This window comes from Protopterus annectens, chromosome 6.part0, assembly GCF_019279795.1.
Source record: "Protopterus annectens isolate FY-2018-M chromosome 6.part0, PAN1.0, whole genome shotgun sequence".
Taxonomy (NCBI): Eukaryota; Metazoa; Chordata; order Ceratodontiformes; family Protopteridae; genus Protopterus; species Protopterus annectens.
The window spans coordinates 812,052,954-812,077,541 of record NC_056737.1 but is presented as its reverse complement, the minus strand read 5'-3'; the positions used below and the strand labels follow the sequence as shown (position 1 = coordinate 812,077,541).

Here is a 24,588-nt window from a genome sequence, read left to right as displayed (position 1 = left end):
AAGGTGGAGGTTGGGGGCAAGGAATGCTAGGGGAGGAAGGGATGGGGGCACACTGAGGAGGGGTTGTAGAGGTGTTGGTGAAGGATGATGTTAGCTTGCTTATGGACTCTATGAAGAAAGAGTTAAATTGGGTGGCCAAGTCCATGTCAGAGGCATCTGGGTTGGGGCAAGGGTTTTCTTTTTTCCCTGGGTTGAGGAGAGATGAGATTCCTTTCCAAAACAGTTTGGGATTGGTGGTGTAGTTGGTTTGGAGAGTGGAGAAATAGGCTTTGCAATCTAAGGTAATACGTTTTTTTTACTTTATTTTGTAGTATTTTATATTTGTTTAGGGCGATAGTGGTTTTATTTTGGGGTAACGTGTCCAGGCTTTGTCACAGAGTCGTATAGTAGCTGAGGTGTTTTTGGTTAACCAGGTACAGGGTTACTTTTTATGTGTTTTGTTTTTAGAGGGGCAAAGGAGTTGAGCAGGTTTGTGAAAGTAGAGTTAAAGTAGGATAGAGCATTATCTAGGAAAAGAGTTTTAATGGGTTCCAGTTTGTGCTTTTTAGTGCATCTGAGAAGGATTCAGCATTGAAGTTCTTTAGGCAACAAGTGGAAATATAGATGTGAGTTAGTTGTATAGAAGAGGGAAGACAGTGGGCAAAAGTGGGGAAATGGTCAGCTAGTGGGTCTGGGAGAATACCACCATCAGAGATATAGTGAGGATGGGATACTAGAATCCAGTCTATTGTAGTTCCAGTGATGGAGTTCTTGGAAGGCCTGGTAGTGGAATTGATTAGTTGTGTAAAGTTATATAAGTTAATATTGAGTAAGTTAGTTGGAGATTGGATTGTGGCCCAGTTTATGTTCATGTCCCCTAGGATTATGGTTTCATGAGTAATGTTGCTAGAGACCCAGGAGACAATATCTTCAAGGGATGAGATATTGTCACCAGGGGGAATATAGAGGGAGAGAACAAATATGAGTTTATGTTTGTTTAGGTGGAGTAAAGCTGGTATTATTTCTGCCTTGCCAAATTTGGGAAAGGGTTTGGTATAGGGGGTGACTAAGAGGGATGCCAAGTAAAGGAGTGCTACACCACCTCCCTTTTTTGTGTTCTGCCATTCCTTAACATGCGGTACTTGGGAGGAGTTATTTCAGAATCTTGTATGTGGGGCTTAAGCCAGGCTTCTGAGATGGAGAGAATATCAGGCTGGTTATGTAGAAGCCAGGCATGAAGGTTTGGAATTTTGTTACATAGGCTCTAAGCATTTAGAGCTGAGAAGTGGAGGGGTTTGCCTGTTGCTTGGGGGGGGGGTTGGATGCAGTGTGGTAGAGGGGCCTGGGTGGATGCCCCCGGAGAGAAGGACAGAGATACGATGATGGATGAGGTATTTGGTTTGTTTGGGGTATAGTATGCAGGTAGAGAGTTTTGTGGACATTAGACTAGTGTAGTTGGGAACAGTGTTTTTAGAGTTAGGTGGGAGTCTGTAGGGGAACAGCATGCTAGTATTGAGGGGGTAGAGACTGGGAGATATATGAGTAACAGTAGATGTGTACCTTGTAGAGGATGGGGTCATGGTGAGAAATGGGTGGGAGTGGTTTGCATTAGTAGGTTGGGTGACAAAATTTAGGTAAGTTAAGGTAATTAGAAGTATTATTTGAGTAGGGAGGGATAGAGATTTGAGGGTCATGATGTTGGTTATTAGAGTAGAAGTTGGGGTGAGTTAAGTTGTGAAGTTAGTTTGAGTAAGAGATTATGGTTTAGGTTAATTGTTTAGTAGTTTATCAGGATAAGTTGTGTTTGGCAGCAAACTCAAAAAGGTAGCCTTACTATAATTGGTGAACTGTGGGAGGAGATGGTGGTATGATGGGTAGTTTGGATTGGATGGTGGAAGTGGTGGGAGTGGCTAGCTAAGTATAAGTGTAAGGGTGTTGGAGGTGGGTGGTATTTGGGGGTAGGGTAGGGGAGCAGAGTGAGCCAGTAGGGCGAACAGAGCAGCTAGAGCCAAGGAAAGGAAGAATCAAGGTCAAATGTGAAAAACAATCATTGGAGTGTAAGGTGAGTTCAGATGAAAGTATGATCCTATTCTCTATACCCTCTGATATGTCTGAGACAGGTAAACTGAAGACAGGCCCCAGTGACGGACCCCTATGACTCTCCACTGATTCCTAACACTGTCTCTCACACCACAGTCATCTGTGTCCTACCTTTCATCTATGCAGCTATCTACTTCCTCAGTCTTGGTTCTATCCCAAACTTCTCCAGTTTTCCCACAAGCTTCCTGTGTGAAACTGTGTCAAAGGCCTTGCTGAAGTACAGGTAGCCCATGCCTACTAATACTCCCCTCACAGTTTTACCTGTAACCCCTTCATAAAACTGGACCTGATGTGAATGTCAGCTCCTTCTATCCATGAACCAATGTAGGTCAATGTCCTGGAGATTTCTGTCCTCATAAAATGCTGCCAGTCTTCCCCTCAAAATTGTCTTCATACCCTTGTCACTGATGTTAAGCTGCCAGTCCTGTAGTTCTCTAGATTTTTTGTCCTTTGTCCTCTGCCATCTCTCCCATACAAAGGCAGTGTGCTTTCTATCGTACAGTAATCTAGTGTTTGTTCTGGACAGAGATCTGTTGAAGATCTTCATCAGGTGGCCTACCAAAACACTGGCTAGAATTCTGATGACTGTGGAAAGCAGCCATACACTCCTTTTTCCTTACCCTTCCTAACAGCAGCAGCCAGTTCCCACTCCCTCTCCATCCCGGCATCTGTCCTCTCCTTTACTCATTTTACACTGCCTCCCCTTCTGGTACAACAAACTTCCCTTGCTTTCCTTTGTGAAGACTGAAGCAATGTATTCATTTAGTATCTCTACCTTTTACCAGTTTTCTATACTCTCCTTCCTATCCTTGTGCAGCTTCATCAATTATATCCATTCCATCTCTCTCTCTTTCTTTCTGCTAAGTACCTGAAAAAAGTGAAGTCCTTGTTTAAGTGCAAGTTCAAATTTATTATAATGCTTACATTCCTAAGCACTGGCAATAAAGTGTGGTGTATATAAATTGCTTACTTATCCCTTCTGTGCACTTAAAAGAAGACCTCTCCACTGTTCTGCTTTTTTTGCCCACAGTGTCCCTACCTACCCATTTCCCTCCTGCATGTCCTATGGTGTTGGATCCGGCCTGGCTGCCTCAGGATTTATATCCCACTTATCACTCTTTGCATCTGTCCTTCTATTCTGGCTTCCTTTTCCTAATCCTTTATTTTGTGCCTGCAACTCCCACTTACTCCTTTTGCCTTCTAATCTGCTATCCTTTTTTTACTCCTCAGGTACCCTCTATCTATTTCCATTTGTCCTCTGCTTTTTTCCCCTACTATTTTGTACCCAGCCCTGCCTGTGGCCTTCTGTTTTTTCCTCCCCTTGAGTTTCACTTAATCTTTTTATACCTGATTAACCATTAACTAACTTATGAACATGTATAGATCTCATATTCTACCATGAAACTCCCCAATTCTCTTGCAGACCCACATCACCTGCCACTCTAAATCTCTACTTAACAAATAGCTGCTTGACATCTGGAGACCCTTGCAAATCTGCTTCCTGTAGTTGGGGGGGATTCCTTTATTACAAATCTCTCCCACTGCTCCTGTCCAGTGTGTGCTATTCCTTTTGTGTGCCATTATTGTTTCCACAGCTAGTTCTTTTCACAAACCACAAAAACAAACTAAAACTGAATACCTGTCTAACAAGCTACATAATTAAAAAAAATCAAGTGGCTAAGAGGTCTGAATAATATGCGTTTTTCTACTGTCCTACACTGACAAACTAATTCAAGCTGATGGAGCTCAAGTTACAGCCAAGTCACTCTTTATGCCCTCTGTGAGTTAGGCACAATAAAAACAGTGAAACACTTCAAGGAAGCCTTGATGGGTCCTTATGATCATTCATAGTGACTCTAGCCACAGGGCAGATGGCCTGTACTGTGGCTGAAAACTATTTGGGTGGGGAAAAAGATACTGCAATGAGGTAGGTTACTAAGAATAATAATAATAGGGGGGCATAACAAAACCATGCAATTTTTCTACATAATCTAAAAACAATTAAATGTAACATGAACAGTACTTGTATTGGTTACAGTGAAGATAGATCATTATGAATCGATATAAAATAGATATTGTTTCCAGAAATGTTCTAATATACCATTTCCCTGTTACTTAAAGTAACTGAAAAGGCAGACCACTCAAAATGTTGGTGTCCAAGCCTTGGCATATTACACAGACTCAAACTACATTGTAGAAAAAATGAAGATGGACTGAACAACAAAATCATGCCAGTATGGCAGGCCATTCATACCATTCAAGGATATAACAAATTATAAAATATGCAAGCCATCTAGATTGAAGCAGAAAGGTTACTACTGCAAAAATAACAAGATATAATATTATACAGACGCTGGATCCTACCCAGTTCGGCTTTAAGGGCAGATCCTGCCTCTTAAACCTGGTCGATTTCTTTGAAACAGTCACCAAGGCCATTGACGAGGAGAAGGTGGTCCACACAGCCTACCTGGACCTCACAAAAGCCTTCGATACAATACCCCACTCGGGAATTATGGATAAGCTCACCAGCTTAAATATAAACCCCTATGTCACTAGATGGGTTGCAAACTGGCTCAAGGACAGAACCCACATGATTAGAATTGCTGGAGCCATGTCAGACTCCAAACCAGTTACAAGTGGCGTCCCACAAGGCTCAGTCTTGGGACCTCTCTTGTTCGGTATATATTTCTCAGAGGTACAGGCCAACACGGAAGGAATGTGGCTGACCAAGTTCGCAGATGACTGCAAACTGGGCGCCATAATCGACTCTCCAGCCAACACAAGCATCCTCCAAAAGTGCCTCATAGAAACAGACAACTGGTATCAGAGCCATGGCCTCAAGCTAAACGCCAAAAAGTGTATAGTCATCCCCTTTGGCAAAAACAAAGTGCCCACAAATTACCACATAGGTGGTAATCCATTAAGTACAGAAGAAGTAATTAGGGACCTGGGGACCCAAGTTGATAGCAATCTCTCATTTGACAACCACGTGGCCAAAGTGGTTAGAAAAATATTTTATATAGCCCACCTAATCATGAAGGGATTCACATCTAGATCAGGGGAGGCCATCGTGCCTCTTTACTCATCCCTCATCAGGCCCATAATTGAGTACAATGCCCCTTTTGGGATGTACCTTACCAGACACCTGCAGCAACTGGAAAGACCCCAAAAGTACCTCACCAAGAGGATCAAAGGGCTCAAACAGATGCCATATGCTGCCCGGTTAAAGAAACTCCAGCTCTACTCATTGGCATACCGCCTGCTCAGAGGCAATCTGTGCCTGACGTATAAAGCCATGTCCAACCCGGAATTAATGGACATGCTGCACCTCAGAAAATCCAAATCCCATCCAGCTATGCGCTCGAGAGACTTGAACCTCAGCATTGAAATAAATAGGACATGCTGGAGGGACAGATTCATAACCCAGAGGCTCCCTTCACTCTGGAATAAAATCCCAGTCCAGGTTAGGCAGAGTCCCTCATTGACTCTCTACAAGAGGAATCTTGATGAGTGAATGGGAGATCATAGGTTTACCCCGGGTATCACTTCTGTGTCACTGTTAGACACAGGCACAGTATACTAACCTCAAAAAAGGGCATAGCAAAATTAATTGAAAATGGGTGGCGAAAGCCAAACACACTCTGGCTAGGCTTATAAATGCCCTAGGGTAGATAGCCTAGTATGAACCTATGAACCTATAAATATGGTTCTGCTAATTTCAGGGCAAAGCTATCTTTAAAGCCACTGCAATAGAGGCATCAAGGCTGCAGAAGGAAGCAACATTAGGTTAATAATTAACATTAAATATAAACATTAACATATTGCAAAGATTACAATTCTAGCTCAGTAACATGAGGAAGATAATACTTACTGAACTGTTTACAAAAGTGATGCAGCCGCTTGCTTAGTGAAAACAGCCAAGACCCACACAAGCCAAAATCTGACTTGCATAATTTCATCAGCACCTCTAAATAATAGCTTATACATATAAAGGCTTGTGTGGATGAACTGCCATGCCAGGGATGCAACAACTCTTGTAGGGCATTAACACAAACAGTCTAATACTGAAATGTGTTTCTAACTGCAAGAGAATTGGATACTAACATGCAACTGTGGATAATTCTTGACCTGATGCTTTAAAGGGAATACTGAATCTTATCACTGTTAGTAATATCCCGTACCAGATAACTTGATTAACAAATGGACACATACAAGACTTGCTGAATTAAACTGTGTGCATATAGGTCTTACAGTGAATTGGTTAGCAAAAAACATTTTCAAGAAACATTAAAGAGTCTAGGCAATGTAGCCTTGAGGCAGCTAAACTACACTTAATTCAATAATGTACATCTTGGACTTTGAAAAAGACTACATGCTGAAATGATTGGTGAGATACAGCACATGGTGTGCAGAATTAGTACTGTGAACAAATATTCTGTAGAGTGTTGCTTAGCAATACAAATAAATTAAGTAGGAGTAATTCTGGGCAGTGTAATCTTGGATAAAAGAAGCCCGGAAATACATTTTATTAAGGAAAATATATTTCCTGGACAGATAACCAATCATTTACCAGGTTGCAGTAACTGCTAACTATTGGTGCAACAGTCTAATTTAATTCTATATAAAGATTTTTTTACGCACCTTTATACCTGCCGCTGTCACACAACTGCCTTATTTCACTCAGGCTACACTTATGTAATAATCCAACTAACAGGGGGTCTCTCTTCAGCTGTATCAGAATCAGGGAACTCATCATGTTATTGTAGCATTTTTTATTACTTACCACCACCAGAACCATTTAGGGTGAGCAGGCTAGCTTGAAGACTATACCTGATAAACTGATACATTCAGAGGCCAACATTTCAGCGTACATCTTTAGTCAGATTATCAAGGTGAAGTCAGGATTTAAGTGCTGAAAAAAATGAACTACTACAGTATTATAAGCCTCCTGCCAATCATTTTTCTATTCTCTGCATACAATTCAGGATTGTCAGGGAATACAATAGAGCAAGGAGCCACACATCTGCAGGGTACACACACACACACACACACACACACACACACACACACACACACACACACACACACACACACACACACACACACACACACCTGTATATGATCCCTATCAAAAGAATGAATTACTATAACATCAAATATCAAAAGAATGAGACAGAAATGTCAAATGTAACAAAAAAAAAGAAAACAAAACAAAAGTAAGGAAGCCTCACATCAGCGAAGGTCAGAACATCGAGCAGGCACCCCATCATGCTAACACTGCACTACACAAAAAAACAGAAGCTTTTGCAGGAGAGTAAGCCTCCCTGCACCACCACATGCAAAGCTGCACCCCCCACATCCCCTACTAATTATACATACCACCTCCAAGATCGCACTGCAGCTGGGAATGAGCAAGACCCCAAATGCAGCTGTACCGCAACTTCACACAATACTGCACCTGCTCTGTTCGATGTTCTGACTTTCACTAATGAGAAGCTTTGTTATTTTGAATGTTCAATGTTCCAGCCTCGTTGTTTTGATGTTCACTGTTGTGGTAATTTGTTCTTTTGATAGGGACATATATATATATATATATATATATATATATATATATATATATATACACACACACACACACACACACACACACACACACACACACACATGATCTCTATCAAAAAAATGAATTACTACATCATCAAACATGAAAAGAACAAAACTGGACTGCCAAACATTCAATGTATATATACACACACACACACACACTCACGCACGCACGCACGCACACACACACACACACACACAGACACACACACACACGCACACAGCTTGTGTGGTAACTGATTATGAGAAAATGTTATTCACATACACACATATATGGTAAATAATAGTAACTTTGCTTTTTGACCTTATTTTTCCATACTCAGGTTGCATGACTGCTTATTCTACATCCTCACCTTACCCATTTCTTCCATAGCACCATCACCTCCTTGTGCAGTACTACTGCCATTCAGCTCCACCAGATGTATCCCATCCTGTGTGCAGGTGGCAGGAGTAACCAAAGGCCCACCATTAGTGGCCATGAGATAGGGAGTTTTCATACTTAACATTCTCTGCATAATGACAGAGACTAATTCAGCTCTTCTGTATGAGGTTTTCTCCTTTTGATGGTGTGTTGGTATGTTCCCAGTTTCTTCTGAATCTTGTTGCTCTGCCTTGAGTTCAGTTGTGCAGTGGGGATCACCCATAATTTTACTACAGGATAACAGTATTGGCCAACAGCTACTTGATTCAGTCATCCTAGATGATTCCTCCAGTGCCTGAGCTCCTTGGCTGAACTAGGTGACCAGTATCGCAGTTAGTTCTTTATTCCTCTCTTCAATTTGATGGCTCTACTAATAACTTTACAAGTTACATTTGTATATTGACATATTTGCTTGCAAAGGAGATGGAAGGTGCAAAAATGAATGCTAAAACTAGTTAGATGATAATAAATCATGAATCACGTGCAAGTAAATGACTTAAAACCATGACTATGGGTCAAAACAAGCAGATGTGAAGATTAGTAAAGAAGCCTAAGGAAGTGAGTGGGGGGAAATCCCCTGGAAGGAAGCACAGACAAGCCAAGTCTCCAGGATCTCCTCAGGATCCATGACCAGGCTGATAAAGATGAGGTCTGAGAAGACCAAAAAAAAAAAAAATAGATGGAGATCAAATGGTTGATGGTCTGAAATGTCAGTCATTGGATATTGCAGCAAGGTTGTTTTTAACATGATTAGGGTACATTGTGGATCACAGAATTTGCCCTTTTCCTCATTGTAGTTCAACCTCAGGCTTGGTGTGTGTGTGTGGGTTATCAGAACTGTATATTCTTTGTACACCCCTCTCTCTCTCTCTCTCTATATATATATATATATATATATATATATATATATATATATATACATGTGTGTGTGTGTGTGTGTCTGTGTGCGTATATATATATATATATATATATATATATATATATATATATATATATATAAAATAACTCAAACAAAGGACTTAACTTGGTATCTTTCCAAATCCTTGTATTACCATAACATATTTTCCCTGCCTTATGTAGGCAAACACACTGACCCAGTCTTTATAACATAGTCCTGCTTAGTCTGGACATATGGGCAGTATCTAAGTTAATTTCAATTTTGTCAGATACTTTGCAATGCCCCTGGTGCTGTTCAGATGAGAAATCCAGTTTCAAAGCAAAGACATACTTTCTGATGTTACTCTCCCTATGGTCCATGTTACCTGGGATATAATCACTTCCACTACCTTAGCCAGACTGCCTGAACTGATATATGTTAATGAGTTTGAAGTCTTAGTTCATTAATACAATAGATAATCAACAGTCTCTGTGACGATTGGGGAGAGATGGGCGAAGGCTGCCAGCCTAGTCAAATAGAATTTGATACATAATTCTATCAACTTTATAAATAAATGTAAAATACAGGTTTGTGTTTTTAAATGCAAGAAAACACTGTAAAATGTGAACTTCAAGATTGTTGCAACATTGCCATCTGCTGTAAGGAAAACCAAGCCAAGTATTTCAAATGTGTCTTTTTAAGTTGAAAAGATCTTATGAATCTCTTTAATGTTTTACAAGTTGGCTCCAGGGCAGCTAGATGAAGATTTAATGCCCATTGTTTTAAGGCTAAAGTTTATAACTAGAATTTAGATGTGGAAGGTACCTTATTGTTCTGGTATCTGCTAGCATATACATGTGAAATGTCTTGTATTGTTGTAAGTTTCTGAGGAGGTGTTAGATTGATAAATAATGCAGTTTGTGGCCTGAGAACTCAGACCAGGTGTTAAGATGATGCAATATGAATACTGGGAAAACCTAAGTGTCAAAAATTAAGTATTTTTGGGAGGGCCTTAGAGACATGTTTGTTAGTAATGTTTAAATACTATTTCTCAAAAGAGATTAAAAAGCATTTTGACTTTGGACATCCAACTTACCAGCATTCTGCCTTATGCTCACATGTAATTCTTAGCACTGTGATTTCTTGTAGGAATAGGTAAAGCTAGTAAAGATTAATTAGGTATTTTTCTTTGAAATCAGACCTGTCCTACTGTATTATTTTAAGTTTCTGTGTGATCTCTGAACTCTTAGATATCTCCATGGTGTAGTAGTTTTGTCTTGTGTTTTAATTATTTATTATTAAACATTTTTAAAACCTTCTACCTGTGGCTGATTTGTGTAGAGATAAGCTCTAGAGTACATTGCATATTTATAGAGGTTATTGTAATAGGCCACTCTAAAGTAAGACTTGACTGTTAGTCATACTACCATTGGATAATAACATTGCACAGTAATAAATGGACACCCTTTTAAGGGCCTTTGAATAGCTGATATTTATTAGTTGGTGGTGGCAGTGATTACTACCGTATAGCCTAGGTAAAGGGGCACAGCTGAAGAATCTGTGTCAGCCTTTCCCAGAGTGTCTGTGAAGTTGTATAAATACTTATTTCAAAGTGTGTGTGTGTGTTAGTGTGTGTGTGTTGCGTCAGCTACTTGGCAGGGGCATGAAGCACTGTTTGGACAGAGAGGGTACTGGAGGTTTTAGCTTGCCCAGTTAGGCTGAGACCTGGACCCTATAGCTGTGCCAGTGGGGAGTCTTATTGGGGACCTGGTGAGCAAGGTAGCAACCAGCCCCAGACTGACTGCGATCTTGTTGTGCATTTAAGGGAAACTGTAGTTTACTATGTGTATTAGTTATCCTGTTCTCTTCTAGGAGATGACCTCCCTGGTGTTAGTGGTAAGGATTGAGGCTCTTTGATTGATGGACCAGGGCACGGTCATCACAGTCTCTATAACATTTGTCCTTCTCTTTCCAAATAAACACCACTACCCATTTAAATAATTATTTAGGTGTTGTATTAAGAATGATATATCAAATTAATAACATCTCACACCCCCCTGAAAATGTATGTCTGGACCTGAAATTTTTGAAAAAAATATCAACACCTGTATTAACTGAGACATTGGAAAAGGCAGAGTTACTTTATATTTCCACTGCTGACTCAAACAAGACAGTCTATGATAACACTCCTTTAAAATCTGACATTATATCTTCCTCCTTCTCCATCATCTTCCTAATAGAAGGAGCATGCTGGTTATACCACAAAAATCAAGAAAACCTAACACTGTTATAAGAAGGGTCACACATAAGCCCCTCACTATGATAAGCCCATTGCAGTGGGTGCTTACACATGAACCTGTTACCTTGGATCCTTGCACTACCCACGTAAGACACTCAACACAGAAATGCACTAGAAACCTACTGAAATCTTAACATCTGTAACAGTCTTCATTCTGCACACAAGCAAGCACTAAAACAAAGCGTGTTAGGGTAAGCTAACAGCTTTAAAAGCTGCTAACTGAATTGAGGTGCACTTTTTTCGGCTACCGTCTATGCCATAACAAGAGGTATGTTACAGCTTTTACACTATTAGGCAGGTCACACTATTACACTTTAACTAGTAATATGGCAAGGGAATAATGACTGGAACTGCGACCATAAATTCAGTTCATTATGTTTGCAGATGACATTGTTATCTGTAGTGAGAGGAGGGAACAGGTGGAGGAGACCTTGGAGAGATGGAGATATGCTCTAGAGAGAAGAGGAATGAGGGTCAGCAGGACTAAGACAGAATATATGTGTGTGAATGAGAGGGAGGATAGAGGAATGGTGAGGATTCAAGGAGTGGAGGTGGCAAAGGTGGATGAGTTTAAATACTTGGGATTAACAGTTCAGAGTAATGGTGAGTGTGGAAGAGAGGTGAAGAAGAGAGTACAGGCAGGATGGAGTGGGTGGAGAAGAGTGTCAGGAGTGATTTGTGACAGACGAGTACCAGTTAAAGTGAAAGGGAAGGTCTGCAAGAGGGTAGTGAGACCAGCTATGTTATATGGGTTGGAGACAGCAGCATTGACAAAAAGGCAGGAGGTTAAGCTGGATGTGGCAAGTTAAAGATGTTAAGATTTGCACTGGGTGTAACAAGGGTGGACAGGATTAGGAATAAGTATATTAGAGGGTCAGCCCAGGTTGGAAGGTTTGAAGACAAAGCCAGAGAGGCAAGATTACGTTGGTTTGGACATGTGCTGAGGAGGGATGCTGAGTATATTGGGAAAAAGATGCTAAGGATGAAGCTACCAGGTAAGAGGAAAAGAGGGAGGACTAAGGTAAGGTTTATGGATGTGGTGAGAGAGGACATGCAAGTGGTTGGTGTGGCAGAGCAAGATGCAGAGGACAGGAAGAAATGGAAACAGATGATCCGCTGTGGTGACCCCTAATGGGAACAGCTGAAAGAAGATGAGGATGATGGTTTGTCCAAATAGGTTCCATGAAATTAACCCCTTGAGCTTTAGAGATGAATTTTTATGCTCAACAACATGACTGTGATCTTCTGTATGATTCTCAATTATCAGAAGTGTTCCCACTTTAGTTTTCTTTACTTTTTCAGGTTGAAATGCAGTGTGTTTATTTAAATGCATGTACCATACTTAACCACATACCTAGAGACCATCACGAGTGACCAAAGTAACACTAGTGAGGAAGCAGTTCACTGCATCCTAATGGTCAGTATCTGAAAGGCACTTCTGTCCCTGTTAGGGAAGTATAACAAACCCAAAAGTGGCACCAAGCCTCAGAGGTGGTTATACAAAGGTATTCAGTTGGGAACACATGAGGTTCCCACCCATTCTATCGGAAGAAGGGGGACTTTATCTGGAGGGTGCAAGGGGCACCCACCCATCTCATGAGAGGAAAGTGGAGTTCTCACATCAGTCAGCATTAAGGAACTGAATGATTTGGTGAAGAGATTTGGCATTAATAGTGGATCACTGTATCTCAACATTTCAGTAACAGGTCAACTTCAAAACAGTAATAATGATTTTCCTTTAGTCCATATCCTCTCTCCCTATTAATCTGTATCATTATGCATAAACCCTTTACATTGTTCTTAAGCTGTTCCAAAACTGTAGCAGGTTTTACTTATCAGGTACTGCATAAATTAATTTTGTTTTAATTTTAATATAGTACCACTTCATATACTTTGCTCCTGCACAGTGCAATGTTCTGATCACACAGTTCACATTCTTTTATCACTTTTTTTTATCTTACAAAGTCCTTTCTTATTTTCAAGAAATTGTTACTGGCTTATAGTGCATATATTTCAGTTTTAATTGCATATTATTACAGTCACAATAATTGAACATCCTTAATGGACTTGCCTTGGAACAGCAAAGAAGTCAGTCACTTAACAACTCTCTGCTCTATAATGTCACCTTGCCCTAGTCTTCATCAGCACAGCTGCATTTCAATCCCATGAGGTAGTAGAAAATAAAAAGTTGTACAGTTTCAGCCTAGCAATGGTTACAAGGAGACTCTGTCAATCCTTGCATAGCTACCTGTGCATGGCCAGAGGCCCTGGGTGAATAGGAACACATGTGTATTTATAAACACACATGTTCATTCATATTTTCCATGTGTACACACAGCTTTGTAAATATGCAGTCTAGGAGAATGTAAGGCTCAAACAACTAAATAAAAGACAAAGTGAACCACGATCTAGATAACCACTTGACCTGAATATAGTGTCCAAGATTCCATGCACCTGGGGGGATGGGGCATATATATATATATATATATATATATAGGGCAACTCCCATCTTGTGCTACGTCTGAAGAACAGTCCAGAGGCCTGATCCATGTTGATGCCCACCCAACAGGCTTCTGATATGTCAATAAACTGGCTTGAAATGGTTTGAAGATAATAAAATTCTCCCAAGGACAAGAGAAATAGACTAAATAAAGAAGAGAAATTAAATACTCTTTCATGGCAAACTCGACTGGCCACATCAACCCTATGATAGCGTTCTAGAGAAACTGCAAGTTGGAAGCAATTTATTTTGGATATAAATTATTTTGAAGTGAAGCTTTTTCACTTCCATTGTACATTTTTGCCACAGTGGAGTCTGAGCATACAGAACTTACATAACTGAAGACTGAAATGATACGCTTTAAGAGGTATGACCTACACAATACTACAGGATTTAATCATGTAGACTATCTTCTAAAGCCATAATTAGCTTTCTGTCTTTAATTTGTTTTTTATATCCCTTTTTATTGCATTGGACAAGAATGACATTTTCCTATTAAAAATCAAAGCAATTTACAACAGTCTGTCGATTTTGAAAAATCATTTAATTGGTTTTAAACACTGAAAAATAACAGTTGGTCTACAAGGAGAAGTTAACCACAAAGCTTCCCTACTAACATATGCAATATATGTTTTTTAGCAACCACATAATAAACTAAATGCAATTAGATTTTTTTTCCTTTGGCTAGAACAAATCATTAATGAGAATGAATTATGACAATTCTTAATTCTCTTGCAGAAGTTATTGGCAAGCCTTTAATTTTGTTCACCCATTTTCCTTGTAATTTTCTAAGGATGTGACTGAAACAGCATTTATGGATCAGTTAACTTGCCCGTTATGAACAGGATGAATGAATGATTGAATGAATGAATGAATGAACTTCCCTAAGTATAAACCATCTCAGTTTGGTTTGGATACTAACAGAATAAGATGATTTTGCAGAGAAAAATGCCCCTACATTGAATAGGAACTAGATCCAAAAGTCTTTACAAACTAACAATATAATCATAATATAATTAGCAATAGATTTAAGCTGCTGTTATTGTTATCAATAAGGGACAACTACACATATGCACTTGTTTGGGATATTGCAATATCATCTGTCACATGCTACAGCCAATCCATCTAAATGGATTCAATAAAATTCCTTTTCAAAGCCAGAATGAAAAAAATCATATTAAAATTTATAGCCAAGTTAGATCACGTTTGAGTTAAAAACTATATTACTTTCACTGTTGAGTCATACATACCCCAATCGGAGCACCAGTCTTCCTCTTCAGTCAATCTTTTGACCCATTCTTAACCTTGGACTCAGAATCCCTACATGCCATTTGTTTCCCCTTAAGGTGAGATTTAAGTGCTGGAGGTTATGTCGTCACCAGTACGTGAGTCATGGAGCTTTTAGACTTGGCCACATCATTTAACTGCACCTGCCAAGTGATGCCTCTGCGGTTGGGCATGCTATGAGCACTACACAGAGCTGTCACTTCTTTCTGAGAATGATGCAGTCTGTAGACATCTACCCATCACCATTTAAGGTAGATGCCTCCAATACTTCTCCACTTTCAACCTAACAGCTCAAGGAGAATCCATGCCCCCCCAACACACACACACACACACACACACACACACACACACACACACACACACACACACACACACATACACACACACACACACACACACACACACACACACACACACACATATACACATATACACACACACACACACACACACACACACACACACACACACACACACACTGAGGGAATCAAGAAGGCTCCACCTCTTTCTTCTTCTTCTCTCCCCATTTAGCTTCCCCAGTATTTGGCCTGACAATCTGATCCTGTGTTTTCCGAATTATAGCCAGGACTCTGCCCCTCTATTCATCGTCATACTTCACATTTAAATACAATTTTGTGAGACATGGTTTGTTACTATATGTCTGCTATACATTCTAAATGGAAATTCTAAGTACCTGAATCTTGGAAAAATATTTAGAAATTAGCTATTGTACAACCACAGCAGTTACCTGTTTTATGGAAGCACTCTTCATCCGGGGACATGCAGTAACAATCTGGTGATGACACCTCTTGTGGACAACACATGTACATACTGAAACAACAACACAAAATGAGATCAAAACACTGAAATTACTCCAAGTCTCTGAAATGACAGAAAAAACATTATGTTATATACTTCATTCATTTATTTATTTGTCTATTTCACTTATACCGATGTATTTTACAACACTATACAATAATTTGATAAGGATGCAAACTAATACATTATTGATTAACATGACACCTTTGACCATTCAGAATACTCTGCATCTTTACTGGCATCATATTATGGCTCTTATTTTTGAAATCTGTGGCCTTCTAAAAATATTTCCAAAGAGCAGCAGGTTATTATATTGCAGAGGAAGCAAGTGAGAGGTAAATTTCAGTCTGTTGTATAAAGTACGTGAATGCCAGAATCCTGTTGTTATCCAACGATCACACAGTGGGCATTGCTGCCAAAACTATTTTACAGCCTTAAGTATATGTCCTCAGTTTTACAGGATGACAGAACTACCTTAAGTCAGCTTTGTTTTGTTTATTTATTCAAGACTTGTTAACCAGGAAAGTAAGCTGGTCCAATATACTTTTCAGGCATGACCTTGACATGCTAAATTTATAATGGATACAGTATGATAAAGTGAGTACAATACAAAAAAACTTTTCACAAGTGTTTACAAATGGTGTTAAGTGTTATAAAGTAACAAACATTAGCCACAGTTACAAATTCAGAAATAATGATATTTGTTGTCATAATTAAAAAAAGAGCACAGTTCTAGCTCCTAGACCTAAAATAATGTATAACATTATATTTATAACCATGATAATGATTCCAGAGGCATCATTACCATGTGTAAAGAATCTGCTCTTTTTAAAACAAAAGAAATGCAATTAGGTTAGGATGATCACATTTAGATAACTATAGTATTAATGAATACTACAAAATGATGAATTATGGTTGAGAATCACTCTAGACTACATTTTTGCATTAGCCCTATTTAGGTAATATAGCGATCATTTAATCAATTATAATAGTAAAGCCTAGAAGATATTAAAATAAACTCTCAAATAATGGAAAAACATGTCTGAGGATACTTTACTAAATTAGGGATTCCAGGTGGGTTCAGTAACCTAAGTGACAGAGTTTATACCAATGACAATTCATGCATGGGGAAACAAACATTCTTCACTGGTACTGTTACTACCAGGGGATGTCTTAGCATAAGCATACTTACTCAATCAGGTATTCCTGGTGTGTTCAGTTAGCCAAGTACCAGAGTTTACACTAACTGAACTTTAAGATTTAGAGCCAACAGTAAGGAAAATGCTGTCCAAGTATCATGCATAGTTAGTTCAAATCATTTTCAAGGTTTGTGAAGGAAAGCCATCCAGCACAAAAAGCACCTTCAAAGCATGTGTGAAAATAAAGAAGAAGAAAGCTCACGTTTTAGTGATAACATACTGCTTTAAATTTTAAACTAACATGGCACTGACAGACACTTTAGAATGATGTTTCCCTACTGACCATAATTAGCCAGATTTATACAGCCCACAGAAGGACATATTATAAATAAGGAGAACATAACTAACGTGCATAATTTTTTTTTAATATTATTAACTGCAGCCAGTAAACATCAATACATTATGTAGTTATTTAATGATTTATTCAAACATAAAACAGTGGCCGCAAATAAGTTAACACATCATAACACATAGGCTTTAAGGAATCACGATTTGTATGGCAATCTGATCTCTGTTTCACCAAAGTTAGCTACATCAATTACTGCACAATTGCATTTAGTTACCCTTTAGGTATCAGATGTGTTGCCAGTAATTTCTAACCTGCAATGCACTCATTTCTAACAGTTTTAAAAATGACAATACAATGTTCTACAATGAACACTTGATAGCTGCCTTTGTCCCACATCGTAAGTGTAGACATTCTCATACAAAGACTGGAGAAATAGAAAAACAGCCTGCACTCAGATGGTCACATGTCTGGAGATCTGTAAAACCCAAACAAATCAATACCCAAATAATGACGACCTTTCTGTTCCTTACCCATGGTTATGCCCTCTACAATTATCACAGGTCAAAAGCATTATATATACCTTAAAAGTAAAATCAAACATCATCAGAAATATATCCGCCTTCTTACACTTTACCAGTGGAAACTATGATGGAGTAAATGGCATACTTACGGAAAAAAGAGGGGGATGTTATCCTCAGTGGATAAAATATATCTACTCAAGGTACTACCAATAAGTGTTGTGGTAGTTATTAACTCCTGTACTTAAGAGACATACTAAAAACCTTTGGTGGAATCACAAAATTAAAAAATAGGTACTTCTTAATTTTCAAAAAAATGATCATAGTCACAAAAACAAGTACAAATTATGTACAGTACAGAAAGCTATTTGAGGCTTTAATCAAATCTTCCAGATCCATTAATCAAGTTGGTCTCAAAGGTTTAAAGCAATAAAATTTTATTATTGAATTACATCAGAACACTGAAAATGAAATAAAAATTGAACTCTTGAATTATATTAGAACATTGAAAATGAAAATTCTGAACACATTTTTTCAGTAAACACTGAAGTGATCAACCACCCATAAGATATAAGAAGTTTGCTTGCAGAAGAAAGCTATGCAAACTTCATAATAATCCAAGTAGTATTTCCGAGTGCTACAGAGAGAAGAGATGTCCCTTTTACGACTAACGACATGAAAACTGCTGCTACAAATACAAACGTCATGGCACCAGACAACATATCTGTTGGTTTCATGTACAGAATCAAGTTAAATTTTATAAAACCCCTATTAATCATCTTAGGAAGCAACTGGACACATCCCTGGCCTACTGCAATGGGCAGTAGTAGTAGTAGTACCAGTTCACAAACTGTGGGGGTCACATCATGGACCAAAACTTGAAAAGTGCCAGCCTGACCTGTATGCTATGTAAAATGAGTATACTCTAAATGACCAACAATAGTACATCATGTGACCCTAGCGGTATAAATTAATGTTTCTAATTGCATTAACCAGTCTGAAGAAGTCTTATAATTTCAGACAAAAGTGCTTACTGTTTAATGTGTTGTTTGAAGTAATAAATGTTTCATTTGGTTTTACATCCAGCTTTTCTTTGTTATAATCTAAATGACATAGGGAACCTATGTCTCACAGATATAGGCTAAATGCTATGTCCGTATCCTCAGAGGAAATACAAAACAATGTGCAGAACTTACTGTAAATGGTATCACCCACACTGAACTGGAGGTCATTTCCAACCTTTTGGCTGACAGGTTCAGCTCAAATCCCCCCCCCGATAATCCAAAGGAAATACCACATAACAAAATCCTTCCAACCGTTACAAAAGAACAGGTCATTAATGCACTTACCAAGGCCAAAAATACTGAATCAATGGGCCCTGATAACACCCTGGGATGCTTAATAAATAGCATGACACGTGACATCTCTAGTCCACATGAATCACTTTTCAACCGGAGCCTTCAATCAGGTTTTGTGTCCAAGGAATGGAAGATGGCTACAGTCATTCCCCTGTACAAAGGAGGTCCAACATCTGATCTGGGTAACTACAGGCCCATAACTCTTACCAGCTTCATATGTAAGGATATGGGAAGAATCATCATGAACATGACAAATAAGGACATAATTAACCTTCAAACACTGGACCAATCACAGTTCGGTTTTGTTAAAGGAAGGTTATGTCTATTAAATATGGTGCACATTTTTGAGAGGGTCACCAAAACACTGGACGAAGGTAAGACTGTGCACACAGCTTACCTCAACCTGGCCAAGGCTTTTGATACAATACCCCACTCAGGCATTATAGCCAAGCTCACTAATTTAGGTGTAAACCTTTTTATCACTCAGTGGATAGCCAGCTGACTAAATGATAGGACCCTGGAGGTCAACAGAGGTGAGGCCACCTCCATCAAGAGACCAGTCACTAGTGGAGTGCCCTAGGGCTCAAGACTGGGCCCGCTCCTTTTTGGCACCTATTTCTCTGAAATGGAAGCAAATGCTGAAGGTTTATGGCTAACTAAGTTTGTGGATGATTGCAACTGGGGTTATCATCAACTTCCCTGCAGACACTAACATTCTTCAAGAAGGTCTATCTCTGACTAATACATGTTGCCAAAGCCATGGTCTTAAACTCAATGCTAAGAAATGCATAATTGCACCCTTTGGGAAATTAACCACCTCTGGCTAATTACCATGTTGATAATACACCTCAAGAGTCAACTCAGTGTTTATGGATTTGGGTACGCATGTAGACAGTAACCTTACCTTTGACCACCAAGTGGCCACAGTGGTGAGGAAATCCTTTTATGTTGCACAACCTACAAGTAAGGGCATGGCATCCAGGTCCAAAGAGGTCATTATCTCACTGTACTCTGCTCTTATCAGACCAGTCAGAGTACAAAGCTCCGTTTGGTATGTACCTGGTCAGGCATATACAGCAACTACAGTGACCTCAGTAACTCCTTACAAAAAGGATACAAGGTGCAACAAACCTGCTTTATGCAGAGCAACTTAAAGCCTTTTCCCTCTACTCAGTCTTCTACAGATTGCTGAGGGCTGATCTACTTACAAGGCGTCTGCAAACCCCACACTACTGAATCTCCTACAGATTCTTAAGTCAAAGAGTACCAGAAATACAAGGTCTAGGGACCTGAATTTTGTCTGTGACATAAACAGAACATGTTAGCGAGACAGATATGTGTCCCAGAGACTGCCCTTCCTATGCCATGAGAAGTTGAGTTTGACTATTACTCAGTTTAGCACAACATAGACAAGTGGATGTGGAAAAGGAAATTTACACCAGGCCTGACACCCATGTCCCTTATGGACAGAGGTAGTTATAGATGCCTGGTCCTCAATGTCCTATTTGGATGCAGGACATCATTATTCTCTCAGGAAAACTTGGTTAGGCTTAGAAAGGCCCCTTCAGTCATTAGCCTAGTAACAGTCTATAAATCTATGAAACTGTATGGGGTGGTTAAGAGACTATTTTGCCTTTTGAATCCTCGGACATTCTTTGACGAGTTAAGAGTAGCACTTGAAGGGCTAACAGAGCATAATACTTATCTTGACCTTGCAAAAGATTCTGGCATCATTTCATACAGAAATAATTAACAAATCAGAAGCAAAACAAAATGCCAATATATATTTCAGTGTGTAAAACACTGGTTAAGCAACTGGATGCAATAAGTGAGGGTGTGGGGGCTACCTGTCTATTCTAATGGGTTACCAGATGTGTCCCCCTTGGTGCTCTCCACAGATGCTGCTTCTTTATGGGCTCTTCTAATCAGATGTAGAAGACGAAAAATGAGCTACGAATAATAAAGTATGTTGACTACTGCAAAATGGTTACATACTTACTTTAGTAAATGTCAAAGTTCTCCAAGATGGCCTAAAAAAACAGACCCCCCAGTGCAGCAGGAATTATTCCATTTTTGCCATTAGTATGTAAAGCATCAGGAGATGTGGAGGAAAAAAATAAACTAAATTATAATTACAACACAAATGGATAGATTGTAAAAAATGGCATCATCATCATCAAAAGAAAACTCCATCTTAGAACTAAAAAAATATTTTTTCACTCTATCTTTATGTTCTGAGCTTTTTGAAGACTGCTTCTTATATAATTTTAATATGTTTTCTGCAAAATGGCTGCCAATGGAGCTTGACATATCAACCTGATCTTATTTTTCTACAAGCTTGTCTCTTTCCCATAATCCATTTCAAGTCTGCTTTACATGCGTCATGCTACAGAAGTAGCGGAAGTATTTTTATCCTATTGCCATATAATAGGATTAGTGTCCTTCACTGTTATCTTATATGCCTTCTGTAACAGGACTGCTTCTTTTATTTCTTGAATGGCTCTCATTTGTGTGTGTCTCGGGGCTTGTTAAGTAGCTAAATTGCAGGACTTTGTTCAAAGTCTCTTTTTGTAGTCCAAGATGAATTGACCATTCCTTCCTCCTACACTTTTCCTCACGTGTCAAAACTGTTACTGCTCTGAGGGATCCTTTACAATTTAAATGTTCCTTTAATCATAAACAATCTAGGTAGCACATTTGGCAGTAATTGTCCTGTGCCATACAAGATAACTATAGCTTTGTTTTCAATTACAGATTATTTTGTACCATGTGGACAGTGGTTTCTGTACATGCTGTAAAAACCAAGGCATTGAGAAACCCACATTCAGGTGGCAACTCCCAACATTTACAATGATGGTTTCAACTGAGTGGGGTAAGTTGTATATAATTGGACTAATCCAAAAACCATAATTATTAGTGTAGATAGTTGTTTCTTTTTACAGATTTTGATTCCTGTTTACTATAAACAATGCATACTGTGCATGGAATGTGCAGTCAAACATAAGTTGGCATTATAGAAACAAAAAAGTTCTAGCTCACATTTTATTTTGGTAATAAATTAGACTTCTTCTTCTTCTCCTTTCGGCTTTTCCCCGTTAGGGGTCGCCACAGCGGATCATCTGTCCGCACACAGGATTGGCAGTGAAGTTTTACAGTGTCGAGTTGCCAGCCCGGCGCCCAACCTTCCATAGAAGGCACACACACACTCACACCTAGGGCCAATTTAGAGTGTCCAATCCACCTACTGCATGTCTTTGGGATGTGGGAGGAAACCGGAGCACCCGGAGAAAACCCACGCGACCACAGGGAGGACATGCAAACTCCACACAGAAGGCACCCCAGCTGGTAATAAATTAGACTAATGAAAGGAAAAATAAATTGACAGCTCAAAGATTAGACAGGGTTGACACTAACTGGTTGAGACATGTTATCCATGAGAGGTGTTTCTTTCATCAAAGGCAAGAATGTTAACTGGGCTAGTGAGGGCAGCATTCTGATGAAAAGGGCAAGTGGACCTGCTATTGCATTAATACACAAATGTACACATTTGCTACCTTTACTGTTTATACTGCAAATATGGATCATGCTCCTCTTATCAAGAACTTCTCTGCTTAATTTTTTTTTCACTTTCATCAAGAAAAGTTGCCCACTTGAATAGCAAATAATCTCAATCTAGACATTAAACCTGCACTACATAGAATAAAAATCACTTGTCAAAGGCAAAAAATAGTAATAGTCTGGCCATTTTATCTAAACATATCAACACTTTATATCGGGTAGAGGCACAGAGATGTTTCTGCCCACATATCAGTGGTTTTATGGAGTTTCACATTAATTAAAAGATAGTAAACTAGACTACTCCTTAATATATAAAAAAAAGAAAAACAAAAAAAACAGATCTACATCATAGTAGATGCCTTCAGACTGCCTACCTGGAAAATATACATGTCATTCTAAAGGATCAAGCCTCCATGACCTTAAAAAAGGGTGCTTGTCACCTTCCTGCAGTGAAATCCTTTTAAAAAATACACCCTCTCAAGTTCCCTGGGAATCTCTTGAATTTCTTACACAGTATCTACATAAACAAGCAGCAAGTTTGCTGAACAAAGAATAAACTTAAAGGAGAGAAATGCTGAGGCAAAAGCTAAGAAGATGTGCTTTTTCATGTTTCTGTCATATAGGTGGCATCTGTCTGAAACCTGGTGACTACTGACCTTCTGTGTTCATCTACCCAAGTAGAAGTGAAAGACAGGTATGGACAGCAGATATTATGGAGCTCATATTCAGATCACTACCACCAATGTGATGAGGGGCTGGAGTTATGAAGCCCAAAGCTACACCACTGCCACCCAAAATATGACTGGCCTTAAGAGCTCACTGAAAATGTACACTGCTGCCTTTGTGGTCACGACCAACAACTGTAATGCCCAAATAAGCTGTCAACTCCAGAACAGAGTTATAATCAGTAACTTCATAGGATTTCACCACCCTCAACCTGAGACTAGTACCTTCCAGTGCCAACTTACCAACAGTAACTGAGACTAAACCAAACCGTTTTTCATAAACACACACACACAAACACATACAGGATGATCTGCTGCTACCTCTCCAGTTCTAATACCCCTCACCTTTCAAACTGATAATGGATACCAAGACTTCAATCACTAATCACTTTTAATGTGGTAGCAAGCATGTTTTGAAAACTGATATTCAAAGCTGATATTCAAAGGATTTCTCCCTTCAAAATATCTTACAGTGGCAGTCACACCAATACTATGAGGAAAAAAATGAAAGACTTCAGCTGCAATCTTTGGTCAAATGAGCAAAAGAAAACTATTTGCAAGGATCTGAATATACACAGAGAAGCATTTCAGTTGCACAGAGAAAATAAACTAAACTATTTTATAAGAGCTAGTCTACACACAGAGAAACTATAACTGCATCTGTTATGGGGGCATACCAGGTATATTGTCTGATCTCAAAGTTGTTTTTAGTAAAACACAAATAAACACAAAATTTGAGTCTCTTTTTTCAGAATTTGGGTATTGATATACCAGAAGAAAAGCAGTTGGTGCCAGTTTAGAGACAGATGAAATCGGACTGCTTAGCACCCCCTAGCCTGACTACAGTAATGGTAGGTTTAGGCAGAGCAGGACCAGCAGAATGATAGCAATGAATGTCAATACACAAAACCAGGAAAGAAAATCAACAATTTCACTATGACCTCTCCATTTCAGAGTAAAATGCTACATGGTGTGGCACCCTAGTGTCCAAAACGGAGACTTTTATCTCCAAGTGCTGGCTATTCCCCACTCTTACTCTACACATACACAGCTGA

General features: G+C 39.1%; 1 protein-coding gene across 1 annotated transcript in view; it reads right to left on the bottom strand.

The window, feature by feature from the left end:
- Positions 1 to 24,588, bottom strand: part of PRKCH (protein kinase C eta) — a 1,606,604-nt gene that overhangs the window by 636,679 nt on the left and 945,337 nt on the right. The window contains exon 5 of the mRNA XM_044074487.1: positions 15,816 to 15,898. Coding sequence (XP_043930422.1) covers positions 15,816 to 15,898 — 83 coding nt within the window. The remainder of the gene's footprint in view (positions 1 to 15,815; positions 15,899 to 24,588) is intronic.